This window comes from Strix uralensis, chromosome 2 (assembly GCF_047716275.1).
Source record: "Strix uralensis isolate ZFMK-TIS-50842 chromosome 2, bStrUra1, whole genome shotgun sequence".
Classification (NCBI taxonomy): Eukaryota; Metazoa; Chordata; class Aves; order Strigiformes; family Strigidae; genus Strix; species Strix uralensis.
The window spans coordinates 62627801-62651439 of NC_133973.1; the positions used below are offsets into that span (position 1 = coordinate 62627801).

At 46.4% G+C, this 23639-nt stretch overlaps 1 protein-coding gene and 1 long non-coding RNA gene across 2 annotated transcripts; one reads left to right on the top strand and one right to left on the bottom strand.

Annotated features, from left to right (window-relative positions):
- Positions 1 to 11361: 11361 nt before the first annotated feature.
- CHST7 (carbohydrate sulfotransferase 7) lies at positions 11362 to 18208 on the bottom strand. The gene has a single exon (XM_074858963.1). It carries the CDS (start codon positions 17907 to 17909, stop codon positions 16452 to 16454), a length of 1458 nt encoding a protein of 485 aa, XP_074715064.1. The 5' UTR covers positions 17910 to 18208; the 3' UTR covers positions 11362 to 16451.
- On the top strand, positions 18209 to 19785 carry LOC141939365 (uncharacterized). Its single transcript, XR_012627567.1, has 2 exons — positions 18209 to 18469; positions 19477 to 19785. It is a non-coding gene; the product is annotated as an uncharacterized LOC141939365 (long non-coding RNA).
- Positions 19786 to 23639: the final 3854 nt, after the last annotated feature.

The following is a 23639-nucleotide window of genomic DNA, read 5'->3' on the forward strand; positions in this document are numbered from 1 at the left end:
TGCTTCTCTGTCTGTGTTTTCAATTCCCATAGCAAAAATATTGAATGAAATTCACCAGTAAGCCCAAAATAGATGGATCATTGGTGAGAGGTGAGGAATATAATAGTCTAACTTCACATTCAAAAATTACTTAACACTTATCCAACTTGCTGAGGAGAGGCCCATATACACAGGCTTAATTTTTATTCATGTTACAACAATGAATTTTATTCATTGATTTTTTTAAATCTATTTTTCATTTTAAGTCTCCTTCCAAAATTGGACTTCACTGCCAACAAAAGGTAAGCTAAAACATCTAGTCTCTTCTTACTACTGACACCAATCCTTGTACCAAATTCCCAAGGGACTCCTTTACTGAAAAAGTGGGAAAATAAAAAAACCCCTCCTTGTCCTGAAACACTGCATATTTCACCAACTGTCTAATAGATCCTTTTTTCTTGTGTGTATCCCTTTGAAAGAATAGTTTAATACTTTCAATTCCTTTCCAGTAAGATCCTGAGCTGGCAAGAACTGAACCATACCAGCAAATACGCATTTCCTTATAAACTTGATGTGAGGTTTTGAATAGAAAACACAGCTTAAGACTGTACTGACAGCAATTGATACATATAAGTATCCTCTTCAAACTGAAAAAGAAAACCTATAAGATTATGGTCTTCGCTGCAAAAAGTATTGCTATACTGCTGTACTAACATAGGATGTTGCAGCTTACGTGGCTGCCCTTGCACTTGAGACTGAGTGATTTGTCCTTGTTTTTGCTTGCTGCATCGTCAACTTACTGCTGAAAATCTTCACCTGAAATTGCAAAGGAATCTGCAAATTTCAGTCCCTGGACATGTGCAAAATGAAGTCCCTAATCTTATTTCAGTGCTTCACAGTGCTTGACAGGAAGGCAGGACTGTTCTGCAGTTGCTTGAATTCTCATGCAAACACATCTTTCATTTACTTGTGTTAAAGGCCACAGCATTCCACAAGCAGTGCTCTAACATGGTATTTAAACAGACTAAAAAGTTATCTAAGTCCTTCTGTGTATTCATCTATAATGTCTAGGTGGGAGGTGGAAACTGAAAGATTCTAATTTACAGAATTTGGAGTAACACAAAAGAAATCTAGACAACTGGTATTTTTGCGCTTTGCTTGCTAGTTAATTCAGTGTGTGTGAGAAATTATCATGTTTTGAGTCAGCTGTACAACACTGCACATTTTTTGTCCAAAAGAGCAAATTCTCTTAACTTCCATGGGACTACAGGCAGTTTAGCAGTTCAAGTAGCTGTGAGGAGATCCTGTGACTGCTAAGAGCAGTACCATAGCAGCCTCACTACAAACACAGGCGTAACACTGGATTTTTCAGGATGCTTTTTGTGAGAGGTGTTTGAAGTGCTGTTTACACTGTCTTCTTAGGTAGCTCTGATACTCTGATCTCAAGTTATCAGAAAGGAGGAACTCTACGACAAGTGTGTTTATGCTGTACATTACATGTTTGCTATGCAGAGGAACGGTACAGTGTAAGATAGCTTTTCTGATAAAGACTGAATAAGGACAAAGTGTCACATACTTGGTACTTGACCAAGTCTAGCCCTATTCCAAGGATGTAAGCTTTTTGGCCTATGAAAGGACCAAACCAAATTTATTTATTTATTAACACTGAAGGAATTGCTTTTGGAGAAAAGACTGCAGCAATTTTAGCTGGAGGGGAATAAAATCCAAGCTTTTTTGGCTGAACTTCCAAAGAGCTGATCTGAAGCAAGTACATAGCAAAGGTTAAAATGATGTCTGCTACTAATGTGATAGCTACTATGTTTTACTCCTGGGGGGAGGCAAAGACCTCACAGTAGGAAGTCTAGCAACCTTAATAGATAGCATGAGCAGCTTATAATAACCAGGAGGCCAGATCCTGTGATGTTAATCTTTATAATCAGTGAGACCAATTTGCAGGTTGGCATGGAGAGCATGGTCCTTCTTGTATAAGTTTAATTTAACTTGAATTGCAGTCTCTCTTCAGACAGTATTGGTCAGAGGAGCTTCCTTGAGTCTAATTTGTAACAGTAAAACCCAGGAAACTAATATGCTTCACATGCTTTTCAAAGGAAGGTTCAATGTTTCTTTTAACTCTGTTTGAAGTAGGTCACAGGAATAACATGCTTGACCTCAGCCTTGGCAGACATGGTCTCTGCTTCTGCACAAGTGTGGGAATGGAATTTGAGTACTCAGAAGCCTCAGCTTCATGTGCTTTTCTTTAAGACGTGGGGGGAGGACCTTTTTCAGGGAGAAACCAGAGAAGTTACAGATGCATCAGCAGGGACTATTCCTCACCAAAATGCTGAACTCATGAACTGCTGAAACTTAGAAGCAAGGGAAGATGAAGCATGACCAGGAGGCACACACCATCCAGCAGGAAAGCAGGCACTAAATACTCCACGCTGGCTATGTACAATCTCAGTCGTAATCAGTCACAGAAAGTAGGACAGAGCTACTGAGTAGCTTGAACACATTCCAAAGAGAAAAACATGTAGAATAACAATTTCAAATGTCTCTATATTGAAAAATGCTCTTTTTAAGAAGGAGCCTATGCAAACCTTATTTGCAGTGCAGGAGGAGGGTCTTGCTTCCCAAGTTTGGGGAGGAGAGTTTAATACCACACAGTGAGAAACCACAGATACTTCTTGGCCTGGGATTTTTGGGAGTGCCCCTCTGAAAAATAACTTCCAGCAGAAATAAGCCTGCAAAGTGAAAGAGAAGGAAAGAGTGGAGGAAATAGTGAATTACAAAGCCAGGAAATGGCTTAAACAGGCAGCTTTACTGTGGAAACAGTGTTGTAAACAATTGTTACTCTTAGTCTTGCAGTCCTAAATGCTGAGAAGTTTTGTAGGCTTCTGCATACCTTATCCTAAAACAAGGGCCATGGGATACCTCAAAAGTTATTAAACTACCCCATCCTAATTGATCACAAAATCAAAGGCTTTCACAGGGAAGCACTGACCACCTTCTACTCCAGAACAAAGAAAGTCACTTTAATTTTTTTAAAGTAATCTCACATCACTACTATGTTTTCTTGAATCTAAAAAGCCTTTAATAATTTTGAAAGAAGTTCTAGGGTAACGTTAGTCTGATAACTATGGAGGTGCCTTACAAAATGTGCTTACATATAAATGGGGTGTAAATGCTTGGCCAATCATATCTGAATCTGTGTTGCAGACTCAAATTATGTTTCACATCTTCATTTGATACTTGCAATTTATACAAGCTTTTGCTATGGAAATTAAGCAGTTGTGACCAAGTGATTAAATACAGAATCAGTTCATATTTTAAGGCAATAAAATGATCTGGTTTGGATACTTTATCCACTATGCCTTTATCCTATGCTGTTTTCTTGATCATAATCTGTTTTGCACCACCCCACGTGGATTTGCAGACCTCCAAAATGCCATTGGGTTTGAAGCTTTACTAGGGACTAAAATTTAACTGGGGGAGGCAGCTCATAATAATTTATACTGGAATAAAGGACTTCATTGGTTGCCTGTACTGTCCATACCAGGGAACTTGGTGGTGTAGAAAGGTGTCTGCAGGGAAGGAGAGAAGCCCTGGCTTTTTGAATACATGGTTATGCCGGTGTGGATAAAGCCAGTGCCCCCTCCAGGTTCATGTATAGTGGTATGGAGCCAGAAAGGATTTATATTGGTACTTGCAAAGGAGCAGCGGTCTTTGCCCTAGGGAAATTAAAAACCTTTGGGTTAGCTCTAGCTTTTGTTAACGTAATGTTTTTTCATTTAATTTTCCGATGCTCCTAGTTTCCTGCATTTTTTTAACATTTTGGAGCTTGAAAGTATCCCATATAAACACAGTGGATATATATTTTAAAAAGGGGGGGGGGGGGGTAGAATAGACTTCACTTTTGTGCCTGAGCACAACGTCAAAGCTATGCTACATTGCTAGCTTATGCAAATTTGGTTAATCAGATGGCAATAATTTGAAATACTGCAATTAAAGGACACTTTCCCACTTTTATTTGCAGAAAACCAGATTTGCATTCCCTCAGAGAAAGTGAATGCTCAACTTAAAAGGGTTTTGCTGCAGTGTTAAAATACTTAACTTTAGGCTATAAGAAATAGATTGGATTTATTTTTTTAACTAGTAAAGTTTCTGAAGTTGTTATTACAGAGGCAGGGAGAAGTAGGTCATGCAGTTCCATGTTATAACATATTTATGAATTTTATTTCCAGATTTTAGTTTAATCAGGGAGGTTATCATCCACTGCCTGATCCTGAATTTCAGTGCTAAATTGCCTGGCTGAATGTCTTGATGCTGACACAGATTAATACCAGAAAGCAAAACACCAGCAGATACTCTTCTGGATCGCATCAGCTGGTTAGTAATAGTCATTGTGAAATAACAGCTTCCAGCACACGGGGTCACTTGAGGTAAGTTTGTCTGATTTTAGTTTGGGATAGGGGAAGTAAAGAAAGGGATATGACCCATAGGTTTCGGTGGAGCAGAGAGAACGTAAGCCACCTAAGGATGTCCCAAATTTGCTTCCTTCCTTTAAGGGACACAGGCTGCTGTGCCTTTTCTTTGTAGTTACAGGATGTGTGCTACAGGTTTTCTGTGTGTTTGTTCTGATCTGTTCATAAAGCACAAAATCAGAAGCAGCACTTAACCCGATTTCCATCAGTCTACGTTTTGTCATTTAAGATATGAGCACATCAGTAAGGCTGCAGGTGTCTTAAGGTTCCTTCAAACATAAAAACACACTAGGTATCCAAGGAATATCATGCTGTCCTGACTAAGACTGCTATGGTAGATGGTCTGTCCAAAACTTTTGGTGATTTCTGTTCCCTTGTTATTGAAGCACCTAAAGCCTGTGTGGTGTGACAGGTTCGATCTGGGGGTGGGCCAAGCACTGTGTCAGGGAGGGCCATAATGCATATTAAGTCCTATCCTTCCTAGAGGTGGTGTTTATCTCTTGTGTGCAAGAAACTGGGTGCTACTGCACCAAATGTCTTTAACAGTGCTGAAGTAATTACTGTAAGCAGAGGTTTGTAGAACTGGAATATAACACTATCCCCTGATGCATCCTCTTCATAGTGTTGACAGCTACAGCAACAACAGTCTTTCCAATACTTGCACTTTAAGCTGTGAGGATTTAAGGAGGACAGCAACTATCTGCAGTGTCAGGGTTTGGTTTTTTGGCCTTCAGCGCTTAGTGCAGGTGCTCTGAGACCTAGTTTGGGAGCTTAGTACCTGAATGAGGTTAAATGGCACAGGATTATCATTTAACTACAACAGTGGGTGGGGAAGAGAGAAAAAGCAAAATATTGTGAAAGCTCTCCATGTTGTGGGGAGAATAGTGGTGAAGGAGGGGGAATAAACACCTGCTGGCCTTTCTGCTATTGGCTGACTTGTGTACATACTTAGCTAAATATTCAATTGTGTGGACAAGACACTGCAGTAACTTCAGCTTTGAGTGCGCTGATTACAGCTTCATCCGTGCATTCCTTTCTTGAGGGAAGAAATGCCAGTGCCGCTTAGAGCGCCTGCTCTCTCTTCAGGTTTCAGGTTAGGTATGAAGATGGTGTTACCATTCTAGGTCAGTGAAGTACTTCATCTTTCTTCTTCATTTTAGTACTCCCTTACTTCACGTACACCTTGGAGTCACTGGGAAGTAGCAGGTACAAGGTGGTGGTAGCTTTTGTGGAGTTCGTTGTTTTACATCGAGTTATACCGTTAGCTGCACGAGCACAAATAATCATATTTGTTATCTCTAGTCAAGTCAGAAATATGTCATCTCTTCTCATTTGATTAATAGTGGTGCAAAACTTACTGTGGCTTGACATACACATATAAACTACATATTTCAGCTCAGAAGTGAAAAGGGCTGTTACTGGCAGGTCTTTCCTCGAGGCAAAGCTAGCAACTCAGCCCTCTTCTCATGGTACAGAATTGATTTGGAGTTGCCTTCCTTAAAATATAATTAATGATTCCCACATAGGAGCATCCAACAGTTGCTCTGATATCATGTTAGGAAGGGCTGCAAGCTACAACTAAAAGTAAACATTATTATATTGAGAAATAAAATATAAATTGATGTCAGTATGGCTGTGATAGGGAGGAGTTATAATTTCTGAATCTGTTCTTAGAAAGAGTGAATGATCATGCAGACAAAGGAGGTCTGGATGATATACTTTGTTTTATAAGATGATATTTGGAAAGTTCTTTGGCAAGAAGTCTTAGCTCATGCTGTCCTAGTCACTGTAGGAAGAAGAATCTATCAGGATTCATAACTGAGCATTTGTTCTTGGTTCTGTTTCTTATCTTCAGTTTTCACAATGGAGAGAAGTTGCTAGCAATGTCATTCATAGGTTTGTGCTGCTGGATCTGGAGAAGGTAGTGAATAGGAAGGTGAAAAATGTCTGGAATATTCAGTTGCCCAGGATTATGGAACCCAAGGTTGACTGTAAAATGTGGGGTAGCCCTTAGTGAAAAGCATCTCCAGCTATACAAGTGCAACGCCCTATAAAACATCTGTTTCCTTGTAAGAAAAAACTTGGAATCATTCCGGTTAGTGTTCAGAAGACAGCAGGAACAGTTAAAGACAAATGATGTTGGGAACTGAAGTGTGGGGCAAGAGGCAGCAGTAAAAAAAAAAAAAAAAAAAAAAAAAAAAAGCTTCTGAAAAGGAATACGGTCCATCCTGGGCCTTTGTCCAAGAAAATTTGCAAAGATGGATGTGCATTTTTTTCTTGTAGATGTTCACACTTTATGTGGACAGTAATACTATGCATGTATGAAAGCACTTGGTTACAATAATCAACCTCATTTTAACTTTTGGCAGTTATTCCAAAACCTGACTCTACAAAGGATGTAAACTTTGCGCTGTATTAATTGCACTTATGCCATTAGAGGTATTCAAATGACTGCTCACAGTTAGATGCTTCTAGTACTACAGCTGCTTTAGTTTAAGAAGTAACTATCACCTTCCCTAGATAGTTTTTACAAGTTTTTCCCTGGACCTTCCACTCCCATGCAATAGGAAAGACTTTTTAAATAAACTTTATTAAAGGCACAGCCTAACTCTTCAGAAGGGTGGGATTTTTGCCATAAGGATGGGGCATCACCCACCTGCTCTGTAGCCAGTAAAGTGGTTTCGCTCTCTGCCTCTACCCACTGAGAAGTGCTCCAGGAGCAGCCCTGGGGAGCTCAGTGTCTTGGGGCTGGAATTCCTCCTAGTAGGAATCTGCGGAGCTGTAGGTACAGGCGTGACAGGACATGTTTCGACAGCTCCAAGCAACCTGAAATTCACTTCAGAAATAAGTTGAGTTTATTCAGTCTTAAAACTGCTGACTAGCTGTTTCTTTCAAAGTTAGCATTAGCAGTTTACAAGGAACACTTAACCTAGTGGAGGTTAGTGGAGAGCTAAAAGCAGCAGGATGGCCATTTTCCAGTGCAGAAATATCAAGGCAGCTACACATAACCTATATTACCTGTCAAGATTTTAACTCCCTTTCCATTAAGGAGCAAAGTTTAAGAAGTATTGGCTAGTTACCTCCAATCTGAATGTAATTGCTTTAATTGTAAGTTCTTAGAAGAGCCAAATAACAAATATTTTACTGAGAATTTATTATCAATAGGAAGATACGGTTTCCAATTTACAATTTAAGGTGCAAAATGAAGTTGATGCTAAAGTGACGGCTCATTTGCTGCAGAGTATAATCAACAGTCACTCACTTGATCAGAAAGAAGCAGCTCAAGTCCTCCTTTCTATCAGTTTCCATGTCTTAGAGCACCCAACAATAAAACATAAAAACCTTTGTGAACAGCCAAGACCAAGTTTCAGGTATGCAGAAGCACCTCTTCATGCAAGAAATTGAGGTTATATAAACAACTAAAAGATTTATCTGGTGGCATTAATGCAGAACTGGGAGTAGTTCTGGGGCTTGAGTCAGGTGGTATGTGGAAGTTGCTCCGTATGAAAGGATGAATGAACCAAAGTGCTTTATCAAAGCAAGAATTGTTAAATTGAGGCCTGAATTGGAAACTAATAGGCTTGAAGGCTGATTAGGAGTGGTGTTGTTGTTGTGTAAAAATGACTCCTATAATTACATGCTTGTGGTAAGACCAAATTAGCACAAAGAAATGGCAGCAGGCTGTTTTCTACAGCCAGTAAGAGAAGTAATGGGCTTAAACTAAATCAGGGATTCAAATACATCAGTGGATGTACTGACATAGTGGAATAAATGACTGCTGGAGGATAGGAAGTCTCCATCCTTAATGATTTTAAGAACAATTTGGGGTGGGTGACAAATGTCCCATTCTATCGTCTTTAAATCCATTTGAGACAAAGTTAGGTATCACTAATTGTTCTTAAACTGGTTTTAGATAAAAAAGGAGGGGGGAGGAGACAATTCATCCAAGTCATCCCTTCTCAACCAGTAGCTGAAATGACTGTGAAAAGCTGAAGAAAGATTTCCAAAACTTCCATCGGAGAGGGCTCTGCTGTACGTAGGCTGATCTCCTGCAGCCTCTTCCCATTATTTTAATAAGTGCACTTAGATCTTTGCTGCACTTACAATGCTATCCAGAGCACACCTGAAACTAGTACTGTTTCATGCATGTGCATAAACGAGGGGCTAATCATTTCACAGATCAAAACATTAAAGCAAAACATTAAAGACAGCTCATCTGCAGCCCCGCACCCTCCGCTTGCCTACACAGCCCGGATTTCTACCTATTGCAAGTGAACAACCACCCAGCTTTTGCTTATATAAACACATACCACCTTTCCTTTCCCCTCAGCTCCTGTCTTCTCAAAAAACTAGGGCAAAAATTACAGGGTTTGTTCTCTTCTTGATTTATTGTACAGCACTAATACATTTCATTCAAATACTGGCAAAACCAAAATTACCAGATTTCCTCCTAGGAAATGTTATGAGACATTAACCTATTGCAGAATACTCCAGAACAAACTATTTTACAACGTTTCCCAGAAGGTCAGCATTGCCTCCTTTTCACAGAGCATAAAGAAAATGTACAAAGCATCTTTAGACTGGTGCTTGGGTCTTTTTGTACATTAAAACTGATTTTTCAGGAGACTTCAGTAGTCTGTACAGAACTTTCCCTGGATCACAGGGCTCCTGGGCCACACAGCTTCCTATCTTGCCATAACATGGTTGTCTACCATATCAGTTCTTTTCTATTTCTAAATTAATGGAGTTGTCTTTTAAAACAAGTTGTCTTTTTTCCTTCCCTTCCTGCCACGCTGTTCTCATGATGGAAAAAAAACCCACCTTCTTCCAACTTCCAGGCTGAAATGATTCATTGCTCATGTACAAAAATCTGTTCTTATGCCAGTATTGTCCATAGCTTGATTACCTCTCTCCCACACTTCTGATCACGCTGCTGTCCACCGCTATCCTCTTTCAACCTTCACTTTGAAGCTAATTAAACCACGCAGCTTAGTCTTCTCTAAGACAGAGGGCCGTTATTTCACTTGACATTTCTCTGTAGCTATTAAAAATCTGAATTCATCCCCTTGGGACGTGGGAAGCTAAGACAAGAGAACATGTCAATGCCACTGTACATTTGCCCTTTTCACAACTAGCTGCTCACTCAGGGGTTCAGAGTCACCCCGTGAGCCACCGGTACTCCCTGACCAGGCCCACCCGCACGCTGACCGCTGCTACAGCAGTTCTGCAAAGCCAACTCCAGCATACCAAAAGTGTCACTCAGCTGCTGGCAGCCTGATACGGACTTGGCCTCTTCAGAAAAGCTTACTTACTTGTCTAACATCTCACAGATAGTCTGGCGCCAGGGACTGAGTCCAGTTCCTCTAAGAGCTTTTGAATAACTCAACCATGAGACACTGCCCCCATCCTTTCTCCTCCTTCAGTCTCTTCCTGGATTCCTGCATGCTTTCTAACTTCTGCCACAGACCAGACAATGCTCACGGTGTCAGACACGTTGCATGACCCGTTCCTTCCCCAGATGGGTTTAACCTCATGCGTTGACCAAGTGCTGTAGAGGAGAAAAACCAACCACTTGTCATAGGTGACTGTCAAGAAGCATGAAAGGGGAGGCAGCAGATTTCCTTTAGTGCTTGACTTTGCAGAACAGACATCGAACGTCTCTGGAACAGTGTGCACATATTTCACAGGTTTCCTGGCATTTTTTAAAAAGCTCATACTGAAAACAATAGATGTCAGTGGTACACATGTGAGTCACTGCTAGAACTGGGACTTTCAAATCCAGTGTGCAACATCTGTCACTTGAACCAAGGCCATGGACAAGGACCTCCTCCAGACTCCTCTGTTCTGGTGGCTGGTGGTGACACCCACTGCAGAAGGGGCTGCAAAGGCACTCCCAAACACACCTCGGGCAAAGGCAGCTGGATGAGACAGCTCTTGCATCATCCCTTGTACTCACAGGCTCAGTCTGACAGGACCAGAGGCGGGGGGAAGGCTCTATTTTTACAAGCTTAAGCTTTACAACTTCAGTTTTGCAGGAGAGCACTTCTTCCCATGCTGCTAGAAGAGCTGTGGTGCAGTTAATAAATTCCTTATGCAGAGGGGAAGAGAGGAGTCTGGTTTGCAAGAGAAATGTGTTTGTACGGGCTGAGGAAGGAATAGTGGAAGGCAAGCCACCCTTGCACTGTGGACCAGCACTCCACTGAGGGGTTGGTCCACCGCCAGTTGTCTACGTAGCCATTTGAACAGAGAAGCAGGAAGACCTGACTTTGAGGAGCTACCACTTTTCCCACTACAATTTGGATTCAGTCTCACCCTGCTCTCCACCCCCTCTGAGTTCCCTCCCCTGCCTCCATCTCCTCCGAACAATGGTCTCAGGGCAATTCCTAGCACCTCATTGCAGCCCAGCTCTTGGTCCCTACTTCTCCTCCCAACATGCCCTCTCCATGTCCCTTCCTTCCCTCCCACATGCTCCTAGCTGACCTTTCCAATTAAACCAGTCCCAGCTTCCCGCTGCTCCTCCTCATCAAATCCTAGTCCCTTATCCCACTCACACCCCAGCCCTTTGCCCAACAAATCCTGCTCTCTACAACTCGAAGGCAATTCCCTTCCCTTGCCCCCTCGTTTACCCCATCTGTCATCAACGTCTTCTCCCTCTCACCTATAGCCCCTTATGTTATTAAGCACTGGAAAGCTGCACGCTGGATTTGGGAGTCTTCCTTAGGACTACCAGCAACAGGGGAAGAGGGGCTAGAGGAGAAGGCATCAGTGGGAGCACTGGGATGGCACACTCCTCCCTGCTCAGCCCCAACGCCGCAGTTACGTGGCTGTAGTTGCCGCTGCCATACGTCTTGTACCACACTGAGCTTTTCTATGGGAAAGAAAGAGGTTTGAGCATGCTCACTGAAGATAAAACCAATGCAGATTTTATTTGGTATAAAACAAAGAATACACACACATACCAAAACCACTTTTACTGAGCACATGCTATCTGTTTTTTACAAACATGAATGTATTTGGCCAAATTCAAAGGTAGAGGTAAAAACAAAACACGGGGGGCATCCTCTACACAGAGGTCATTTCCCCTACCCAAATGGGAGTTCCTATCCCAAAGCACTGAAGTCACAAATGATTTCAAAGAAAACATCTTTGAGAGTATTTGAACATAGACAAAAGACCACCACATCCTAACCCTGGGTTCAAAAGAACATGCACTGTTTTGACTGAAGTTTCCCAGAGACTTAAACCTTTAGACCAAGATGAAAAAGCTTCAGCCTATGTACAATTGGAAGTTTGGCAAAGCTGGACAATTAGAAACAGGGCAACAAATATGGAAGCACCAGGGAAAGACCTGATTCCCATTTACCAACACCAAGAAATGGCACTGCAGGTGCCGTAGGTCAGCAGCAGAGCTGGAAGCAAGAATTCCCCAGTACTCGATACTCAGGCTCAAAGTACTAAAACGTTAATCAGCTTCCAGCCTGTTGTCCAGAGCCAAGGCTGCCAGAGGCATGCCTCAACAGCAAGCAACAGGTCCCATAGTCATCGAAACCAACCACCTCAACAAGCTTGGACTTAACATTCACCTCTAACGCACAGTCAAGAGAAGGACAACCCGGAGCCCTGCCCCTCACTCACACACACACACACACACAGAGCCAGTGAGGTGCTGAAAACTTCTACTAGTGCAAGATTTGCTTTGACAGTCGTCTTTTTCCCACATCCTTCTCCAAGGTGGTAGGGGCCATGTCAGGTTAAACAGGAATGGCAAGATGACATCCAAGGTAGTCCCAGTGCTGCACGGACGGCAGGGTGATTCTGAGAAATGACCTGCACCGTTCTTACTGTCCCAGTCCTCCAGACACCGTCAGAGTCACAGCGACAACTCATCATGTTCAAGAAAGGAACAGAACGTGCCGTCAGGCTTGTCGGCTCTTAGTGTTTCAGGAGCTCAGTTCCTCACTAAGATGTTGTTTAATTGCATTACCATAATAAACCCAGAAATTCTGCACACTTTTTTTATCATTGGGCTCACTGAAAGTGGTGATATTAAGAACTTAATGTGAAAACTCAGAACTTGATGCAGACTGATGGGGGAGGCTAAAATGACTTGTGCAATACTGTTAAATAACTCCAGGATCATTCTAACACTTCTGTTAGATACTGCAACTGAGGGAGCTACTAAACTATTTCTGTTGTATCTGAAGTATGCAAGTACATACCGTGGATATCTACAAGGACTCTGTCAATAATGTTCTAGGGAGTAAAAGTAAGGCAGGGGCTAAGTATTTCTTGGCCCTGGACTTTCAGCTTTTCTCACAAGTATGTCACTGCAGTTGTCTTCCTAAAAGCAACCATTTAAATACAGATATAATGTTGTAAGAGAGCAATTAACAATTCCGGCGTGGAAATATCACAGCCTTTTATGTACAATTATAGTACTGAAGTTTCCACCTCCCTTAAGGCAGATGCATGATGACCACAAGTTAAGTAAAAACAGATGATAGAAATAAGTCTTGTGAGCATTTGTCAGTTTTGTTCCCGTTTCCCACTATGTTTTTAATATATTAAAGCTGTTAATTCATTGTATGTAATGTAGCACAAATAGGTATTTTTCCCAAGTCTCAATCTGAACTACTAAAACTCTGTGGCTCAGTCCTGCTCTCCAATTCTACGCCTGCCAAGTTCAGCTTGGCTATAAAATGCGTTTATTGTTCCCTTGCTTATCATGCCATCCTCTGCTCTAAAAGATGTGGTTACAGTTCGGTTTTCTACATCATATAATAAAGCTGGGACTTTACTTCAAGATCTCAGGTGAGCCCAGTAACAGTAAAAAAGCTGGTGACCAAGCCGTAAATGTCCAGCTGCACTCAAATGCAGTTTAATCCTGGGTGTCCTGCTTTCAGCAAGTTCTGCTTACTTCCAAAGACCTCTGCCAGTGAAACTCCATGCTGCTCGTCCTGTTTCTGTCTTTTCAGGTAAGTACTGACACTGACATTTGACAGTGCATTTTTTTTTTCTTCAAGGTATGAGTATCAGGACCAAGTATATGCTGTAAACATCCTGAACGATGCTTTCCAACACCATCAAACCCCTTGAAGAGAAAAATAGGATGCATGTGTTGGTGAGCCTTAGCTGTCCTCCTTAGGCGGGGGCATTTTAGAAAGCCTTCTAGTGACTGACACGCACACATCGCAGCACCAGGCATTAAGCAACTGTCACTCGGTCTTAGATGCTCTTGCACATCCTGCTCTAAGATCCCACTCTGGGCTATTTACTCCTTTTCCAGCTTTGGATATTCCCTGTGGATTGTTTTGAAGAGTCTTCCGATGAACTCAGTCACCCTGCATGCAAACCACGAATTGCACTTGCTGTATTTTGTTTGCTTTGCCCAACAGAGCCCTTTTCACAGCATACAAAAAACCCTACAAGAACAGCTTGGGGTGAGAAAAAAATTAATCACTAATAAAGACTGAATTAATCACTAACAAAGAGCGACTGTGTTAGTGAACAACTTCCGTTGAAATAAGTCCTGATACAGAAAACGCATCTATGTCAAACACGGAAACTGCTTCAGAAAATACTAAACAATTTGCAATTAGTGGATTTCTTCCCAGCTATAAGCATCAAGTCAGGCTAGATGTCAACACTTCTTTCATCATGATGAATTGGTGTAAGTGAAACTAAGCGTGGATTTCTAAAAACTTCTTATGAAAGACATTTACCACCTGAAACAGCAAGACAAGATTCCCCGTGGAGGTGAAGCAAATGCTTAACAGTTGCACCGTACGAATCTGTGACTGCAACTTCCTAAAAACAAATCAGTAAGATATACTGGATTTTCATCTCCCATCTGACATAATAAGTACCGTATTGTCTTTTGGCATGCAAGAAAAACCTTATTTTCTTCCCAAGCCTGTCAGTACAAGCCAGGCTGGGTGTATTCCCAGAGAAGCTTTCCAAAATAAGTTACCTGACACAGGTTATCAAGGCATTAAATACAGGTATTGCCCACCTATACAAATACCATTATTAAATACCACTAGAACACCCAGAGGGAAATTTTGCTCTCACAGTGCCTGTGAGAGAATACAGAAACATCCCTTAGATAATATGAAAGGTTGTTCCAGCACAAAACGACCCCCTGTAATTTTTACTTTACAAAGGGTGCAGAACTGTATGAAGCATGCTACCATGGAACGGATAGATTTACTCAAAAACATTTTTATGACTACATTTTCCTGTCAGATAATGAAAGAAACTTGCTTCTCATGCCAATGTACTCTCAGGTGGGAGGGTCAAGGAAGAAAAAGAGCTAAAAATACATGAAGGTTCATCCTAACTCACTGACATGTTTTACAGCACAATATTCAGAGCACGAAAAACCTACAGTGCAATTCAAACACCTCCTCCAAGATAACGTAATGTCTTTGAACAGCCTTTATCTCCAGCACTTTATATAAATATTGCTTTCTTCCTGATCCTGGACTATCCTCAATCTGAAGTTCACATTCTCAGTCTGTATTTAAGAACTGCATGTAAACATCCCTATAACGCTGTATACTCTTGTGGGGCCGTTTAAACACTGCCAGACCCTAATGAACTCAGCAGCAGTCTCTAAGTAAAGTTACAATACTGCATCCCTAAATTACAATGGAACCTTCTTTCCTCAAATTAAGAAACAAAGAAAAGAAAGTACTTGCAGATACACACACCTTTCTCATACAAGTTGCAGGATATCTACAGGAAAATGTCATTTTAAAATCCAAAATGAAACTTAAGTTTTTTGTTTTGTTAAATACAAGCTTTTATTTGGGAACTTCGCTATTAATCTGTCTTAGCCTCTTAGGAAACATTTGCTTTTGTCTGGGAGTTGCCAGCTGAGAGGATGTTATTGTTCAGAAGGGATGTGACCAGGAGGACCACGGCACAATGTGTCAGCCCGGAAGCGACGGGAGAAAAGTGATTCTCTCATCTGGCTGAGAAAACAAAATGAAGTATCGAGTGTTTGGCTTCCATTTACAGTCACGCCTACACACCTCCCCAAGAACCATGTTAGTCACCTGTACCTCACATGAGTATCACCACCTGACTATATCAGTATATTAAAAAAATTCCTACTTTAAAAAGAATTACAGATTTCTTTAGAAAAGCAAAGATTTCTGCCACAAACATCTCTGAAACACGTAGCAGGCGAATGCTTACCCCCTCCGCAGGACCGCTTACCCCTGCTGCTCCGAACGACAGACAGAGTCGGACACGGGTGCCCTTCCCTCGGCCGCTGCCCCCTGTCCCCTGAGCATCAGTGACCTGTGGGGCAGAGCCCAGCCCCACCGAGCCACCTCCAGGCCGGGAGCAGGAGAGCTGAGCCCCGGCCGGCGGCAGCACCCCCCTACCCCCAGGCCTCCCCTGACCGCTGCAGCCGGCTTCGCAGCTGCCCCTCGCACGTGCTGCTGCAGCAGCAACGCAACAGCGGCTGGCGTGGCGCCGGGAACGGCGACGCTCTCACGGCAACGCCTTTCGGGCCCTTTAGCTCCTTGCCGAGAGCCTTCGGCCGGGGGGTTTTTAAGTTTCGACGCCGTTTTTTGGAAGAACACCCGTGCTTCACACGCGGCGGCGGTTTCACGTGGCGAGGGCTTCGAGCTGGAGGCCGCGCCCAGAGGACACCTCTTGCCAAACCCTGCTCTCCAAACCTCCTGGGCGCGCGGGCACGCCGCTCCCCGGAGCAAACACAGCCCCCGCGGCGGCGGGACGGGCGGGCCCGGGCCCCGCCGCGCTGCCCGGACCCGGGGCCAGGCGGGTTTGCTTCTGCCACGCCACCCTCGGCGGGAGCGGCCGGGCCGCCGCTGTCCCCGCCCTGGGCTCCGCCCGGCGGCGCCGCAACTCCCGCCTGGGCCGGGCCCGGCCCTGGGGCCCGCCCGGGGCGCAGCTACCCGGCGCGTCCCGTCCCTCACCCGGCGGCGGGCTCTCCCCGCCGGCCGCGGGTCGGGGCCGCTACCGGGCGTCGCCGCCGCTGAGGGGGTAGGCGAGGAGGCTCATGGCCTCGCCGCAGGCCGCCTCCACCTGCCGCACCTGCTGGCGGCTGAGGCGCTCCCGCCAGGCGTGGATGGCCTCCCGCGCGTCGCGGGCCGAGATGAGGAAGGGCCGGTCGGACGAGTAGGCGGCGCCGCGGGTCATGTTGAGGACGAAGGTCTCCAGGGCGGGCGGCACCGGCAGCCCGGCGAAGCGCAGCAGGCGGCGCAGCTGGGCGCGGGGCTCCCGCACCAGGTCCTCGTAGCGCAGCTGCGTGTAGCGGCGGCGGAGCCAGGCCGGGGCGCGGCGGGCCAGCAGCAGGTCGCGCAGCCAGGCCTGGCAGATCACCTCCAGGGCGCCGCCGAGGAAGAACTCGGCGCGGTGCTGGGGCTGCGGCGCCCGCCCGCCGCCCAGCAGGCCGGGCGGCAGAAGGAGCTGCTGCGGCGGCGGCTGCTGCTGCGGGTGGCGGGGCGGCCCCCGCGGCTCGGCGCGGTGGCGGCTGCGCAGCACCTGGATGCTCTCCCGCAGCAGCGCCTGCCGCGCCTTCAGGCGGGAGTTGTGGACGGCGCGGGGGTCGCGGAAGAGCTGCACCACCCGCAGGTTGAGGCCGGGCTCCCGCAGCAGCGGCAGCAGCGCGCCCAGCTCCAGCAGCCGCACGTCCTTGATGACCACCACCGGGTACTTGCGGCACTCGGCCTCCAGCTCCCGCAGCGCCCGCGGCGGGCACGTCTCCTCGCAGGCGGCGCCGTCGACGAGGCCGATCTCCCGGCGGGGCCGCGGGGCGGCGGGGCAGAGCGGCGGCGAGCAGATCACCTTGTTGGTCCGCCAGCCGAAGATGCCGGCCGTGGTGAGGTTGGCGGCGGCGGCGGGCGGGGCGGCGGCCAGCGGGTCGCGGGGGCCGGGCGGGGCGGCGTAGAGGCGCAGGACGGAGAAGTCGCATCGGAAGAGGGCGCGCAGCATGTCGCGGAGGGCGCCCTGCAGGCTCAGCGCGTCCCCCGGGTAGAGGGCCTGCCACAGGTGCCACATGGGCTCGTAGAGGTAGAAGACGTCGGGGTGCTGGTTGAAGAGCTCCCCCAGGAAGGAGGAGCCCGTGCGCCAGGTAGCGTGCAGGTAGATGTGCCGCTTCCCCCCCGCCGCCGCCGCGCTGCCGTTACCCGCCGCCCCGGCCGTGCCGCCGCCGGCGCCTTCTGCCTCCTCCTCATCCTCCTCCTCCTCCTCTTCGTCCAGCGGCGGCTGCCGCTGCTCCCAGCCCCACTCGCTCAGCGCCTCCTCCAGGCTGGGGCAGCGCCGCAGCAGCGGCTCCTCGTCCGCCCGTCCCCGCCGGGCCCCGTAGTCCAGCGCGTAGGGCACCAGCAGCAGCAGCAGCAGCGTGTACAGCACCAGCACCGCGGCGAAGCGGCGGTGCTCCCCCCGCCACCGCCACCGCCGGCGGCCCTTCATCGCGGGGGGACGGCTCCCGACCGCTGGGGCTCCGCCGACCCTCTGGCTGCCGGAGGGCGGCTCTTCCCGAAGAGGCAAAGTTAGCGGCGGCGGGAGCGGGGGGGGGCGGGGGGGTGGGGTGTGGGCTGCGGGCGGCCCTCCCCGCCGGGGAGCACGCCCACGGGCACGCCGGCCTCCCGCTCTCGCCGCCTCCTCCTCCTCCTCCTCCTTCTTCCTCCTCCTCCTTCTTCCTCCTCCTCCTCGCAGCGCGGTGCGGAAGCCCCCGCACCTGCCCCCGCTGCAGCCGGCGGGGCGCGGGCTGCCGCTGCTGCCGCTGCGCGGGGCTCCGGGCCGCCCGTCGCCCGGCCTCCCTCCCTCCCTCCTCCTTCCCCCCGCCCCGGGCAGGGCCGGAGGGGCGGGCTCGGCCGCCGGGAGTCACCCCCGCCCGCAAAGGGCGCACCGCGGAGGAGGCATGTGAGCCAGGACAGGTACCGAGCGGCCGAGGCCGGCCTGAGGACGGGCGTTTGGTCTGTTACCTACCCGGTCTCCAGAGGAAGAATACGCTACAGTAACGACAAGAGGTGCAAATGTATTTCTGGGGTGGATGACAGCTATTAAAATTTGCAGCGGGTTTCAGAAGCGCTGCTGCAGTTTGGCGCTGTTGAGAGCTGAGGGATTTCTCAGCCACGCTCTTGTCTGTGTGTGCCTGCTGAGGGGAGACGGACATCTCGTTCGTGACTCATTGCTCTGGTTCATGCATCTAAAAGTTTCGTGTCTGTCTTGAGCTGGTCATCCTTTGCAGTTGGTAGGAAGAAATGGGCACCCACAGAGGGACATTCAACCTGTCTTGGATGTCTGATAGCCTTCTGATAACCCTTCTCTTTATTAACTGCAGTGGAAGCATAATGTTACCGGCTCACACTTAGAATTCTAGGGTTTTTAGACATCTAAGATTAGCTCAGATAAATCTCTTGTGGGGTGGAGAACCAGCAAGAGGTTGACTTCAAGTGTTTAAATTCGAATGTATAGTCTCAAAACCTCTGGTCCAGCCCCTGCCTTCCATCTTGGAAGATGCTCACAGAAAGAGATGGACCACCATCCTGGTCCTGGTTAAGGCATCCACCTGGCAGGAAAGCCATGTCCCCACCCTGCTGACTGTGTAGCAGGGGCTGCTGACTTTTCCTAACCTCTAGCCAATGGATGGCATCCTCTGTAAAACACTACTAATATTTAAGTATGGTGTGCAGAGTGAAAATCAGCGAGAATAACACAATTCTCACTCTCAGTGTGTAATGCTTTGACTCCCGGAATAGTCTGTGTGGTATGTAAGCACCCGTGGTAAGGTACATGACACAATCTTAGTCGACAATATCACACACAACAGGGTGCAGAAATGACCCACTAGTCACATAGGTTCTAAAAATGTTTCTTCTGTAGTATAGATATATAGATACAGAGTCTGCAGCTGCTGCACATGGTCTGAATGACTAGCTGTTAAAGAATAATCTTATTTCAAATTTATCAGGCAAAATACAAGGAGCACAAAGCAATGCGAGAGAAAAAATGTCCTTCCTTCTCTTCTGTCCAGGTGGTGAGCCAGCAGTCTGCCTGCTAACACTTTACTTGACCTCTGTTAAGTAAGTGTTAAAGACTGGGCTTCCTGCAGTTTATGGCGTGCTGAGTGAGTAGATGGTGCCAAACAGGACTTGTAGGCTCCTGAGCAGAAGAATGTAGAAATGATGGCATTGGAAAGAAAATTCTGCCCCAACATACATTTCTCTGCTTGTATTTGTCATGGCTTTGGGCTTTTTAAACAGCATCTGTAAAGGCCAGGATTTCATCTAGACCCTCAAGCAACTTAAAGGAGGACAACAGAATAAAAACACACTTGCCAAAACCCAGCCACAGTCTTGGCAAAAAACCTTCCCCTATCCAAAGAACATGCGTATCTAGTATTTTGAGAGGTATCTCCAGTGTAGTTGACTTCTGTGGCATCATGCAAAACGGTAATTTTGGAAGATTTACCAAGGTGGGATCCTGAGAAGCGCAGATAAGAATGGGTAACTGAGCTGCTTGGGTTTTCCACTTCGTAAGACAAAATACTGAGTTGCCAGCAGCATCAGCACCATCGCTGGCAAAGAAGCCACAGTCCAATACGTGTAACCTTAAACTAATTTTGGGTTGGTTTCTATGACATAATACTTGTCTAAAAACTAAAATCAAGGTCTTAAAACTGCCTAACTAAAGTAAAGATGTCTTGAAAAGAATGAAACATCTCACAGAGTAAGACAGCCTGCAGACAAATGAGAAACCATAGAAATAAAACTACATAGGTGTTACGCTGATTTTTTTTTCAGACAGCGGAGCTACAAACTTCTGTGGCAACTGTTCTGGAAAAAGCGAAATATGTAAATCGCCTTACCACGGGCTACATCTTTACTAAGATAAAAACGTAGTCCGTTCTTAAAAGATTATCAAACCAAAAAAGAATCACATTAAATGCATTGTTCTGCACCTTCACATCGGTTCCTTTACTGAAAGAGGATTAGCCTGTGTGTGTTTACTTGGGTTGTTTTGGGTTAGGGCTTTTTTGGCGGGGGGGGGAGATTCCAGCAAAGCCAGTATTCATTCTGCCACCCAGCAGGTGCCTGAGCCAGGCTTGAAATCGCCGAGTTCCAGCCTTCCTGAGGGGTCACATGGAGTACCCAATTTGAGCATTGGGGTACGGATTGATGATCTGAACAGAGCTGGGAAGAGATTGGCTTTCGCTTTTCTCGCATTTCTGTTCTGTATCAATTTGTTCTTTCTTCAGCACAGATAAGGGGGATGATTTTCGCCCATTTAGGCTTTTTCTATGAACCATAAAGACACCATTTACACATACAGATGATCTGCATCTCCTCCTGAAAGCAGGATGGTTCACAGAACCCGAGAGAGGCAGCCACGTTCTTCTTCATTGATCTGTGAAACAGCCTGCCCATTTGGCATCTAGCTCCTGCCATTTCTTGGTGATAATTCTGTGCTTTATGTTATTTTATAATGGGGGAAAAAAAAAGAATATAGCATAACATGTTCTGCATAGTTTAGTATAGCAGCATTTCCTTTCTAGTTTCCAAGCTTGTCACTGAAAGTACTGGCTGTTTTTAATCTAACATAACATTGGCTTCCTGTGTATTATCTCTCTAACTTAATTTTTGCTCTTCCGTCTCCCACGGTACTTCTACTGACAAGAAAGACAGTAAATGCTGGAACACTGTGTTTCAGCCTCAGAATCGTTTTTATCTTCTCAGCAGAGGTTTCAAAATAGAAATAGTTGCCTCTATATCTAGCCATCTTCCAGCTCTTGCACGCTCTTGTCATTTTCAAAGAGTGCTTTGTGATTAAAAATAGCTTGATTAGCTGATAAAATTAAATATGCTTTGCACAGGGAGCACTGCCCTCAAACATCCTGGCTGTTAATGAGCCCTCTGCTTGCACATATTGTCATTCACAGGCTTCAGCCAAAAGGAAGTCTGTGGTTAATGGCAGCTTCAAAAGCTTCAAGAAGGCAACAAACTAGGACAATGTTTTTATTTTTGAAGTTGCTTTGTCATCAGATGTTTCAACATTTGCAATACCATGTTTCACATGTGAGACCAGTCTCAGTAGCTCACATTTCAGAAGGGACACGTTGAGAATGGCGGAATGGAGAAGCTGGTCCAGGCAAGGCAGTTGGTGCAGAAGGGATTTTTTGCAGTGGTTTCCCCCGAAGTGGAACAGAGATTGAGGACCTGCAAAAGGTCAAAAATATCACAGAAGTTTTGAGACACTCGGTGGAAATTTAGAGAATCTGAAGAAAGTGGAAAGTCAGACAAAAGGCGAGGAGACTTCTAACCCAGGGGCTGGTAAGCAGCCGGGTGGAAGGGGCTTTGCATGCAAAGCCACGTGCAGAAGGTGGTAATTCTGCTCTCTGCACCTACCTCGGAGGTCATTCCTCAGTACCTGCCCTGCAAGAAAGATGAGGAAATGGGACAGGAAAACTGGTGTTCACGACTGTCTTGGTTTGTGTGCTCCTTCTGCTAGTTAAAATGAAACAAGTTCAGACATCTGAGTTTGTGGGCTGATTTGAGAGAAGTTGGGTGTACAGCTTCAGGCTTTGGTTAATATAACCAAGTAGTCACCATGCGAGTCATACCACCCAATGGCTCTCTGCAAGAGAGCGGGGGCAGCGGCAAAGTACGAGACCCCTCACCGCCCCTCCAGGCTGAGGGGAGCTGGTGGTTGAGATTGGGGACCGTGTGAAGTTGGAAGGGAGGAGACATGTTCCTCACTCCTCTCCCACTTTTCTCCAGTTACTCCTAACTGACAACTGGTAAAGTTAACTGTAAAGTTAGGTGCACTGCTGCTCTCCTCTGCCCAACAAAAGAGCTGGGCACAGAGCGTGAGCTGGGGAAGTGTTCAGGTGAAGCCAAAACCAGCACTGCAGACTGCTTTTGGGCTAAGAGATGCTTGATAGCACAGTCCACCACCACTGAACCAGCTGCAGCAGCCTAACCTATACCCAGCTAGGGGAGCTCTTCTGCAGCCCAGAGAAGCAGATACATTTCATTTCCACTTCTGATTTTAAAAAATGAACCTATTACTAATATACTACGCTGTAAGTGTCAGAGTGGGGTTTGTCTGTGATCTTAGCTGACTTCTCTGGTTTTCCAAGATGAGGCTTTGGCAAGAATATGAGATCTGGGTATTGAAATGGAAAAAAAAGAATGAAAGCGGGTTTTTTATAAATTTAGATCATGGTCCCTTTTATGTCACCAGTGATCTTGTGAGCAGCTTTAACTTCCTCTAAGAAAAGAATCATAAAACCACAGAATCATAGAATGGTTTGGGTTAGAAGGGACCTTAAAGATCATCTAGTTCCAACCCCCTGCCATGGGCTGGGGCATCATCCTCTAGACCAGGTTGCTCAAAGCCCTGTCCAAACTGGCCTCAACACTTCCAGGGGGCATCCACAACTTCTCTGGGAAACCTGTTCCAGTGTCTCACCACCCTCACAGTAAAGAATTTCTTCCTTACATCTAAGTCTACCGTCTCTCAGTTTAAAACCATTACCCCTTGTCCTTTCATTACAGTCCCTGAGTCCCTCCCCATCTTTCCTGTAGGCCCCCTTTAAGTACTGGAAAGCCACTATAAGGTGTCCCCAGAGCCTTCTCTTCTCCAGGCTGAATAACCCCAACTCTTCCAGCCTGTCCTCGTACGGGAGGTGCTCCAGCCCCCTGATCATCTTCATGGCCTCCTCTGGACCCACTCAAGCAGGTCCATGAACTTCTTCTGCTGGGGGCCCCAGAGCTTAACACAGTACTCCAGGTGGGGTCTCACCAGAGTGGAGTAAAGGGGGAGAATCACCTCCCTCGACCTGCTGGCCACACTTCTCTTGATGCAGCCCAGGATACAGTTGGCCTTCTGGGCTGCGAGTGCACGTTGCTGGCTCACACTCACCTTTCCATCCACCAGAACCCTCAAGTCCTCCTCAGGGCTGCTCTCAATCAATTCATTGCCCAGCCTGTATCTGTGCTGAGGATTGCCCTGACCCATGTGCAGGACCTTGTTGAACTTCATGAGGTTCGTACGGGCCCACCTCTCAAGCCTGTCCAGGTCCCTCTGGATGGCACATCCCTTCCCTCCAGCGTGTTGACTGCACCACACAGCTTGGTGTCATCAGCGAACTTGCTGAGAGTGCACTCAATCCCACTGTCCATGTCATCAACAAAG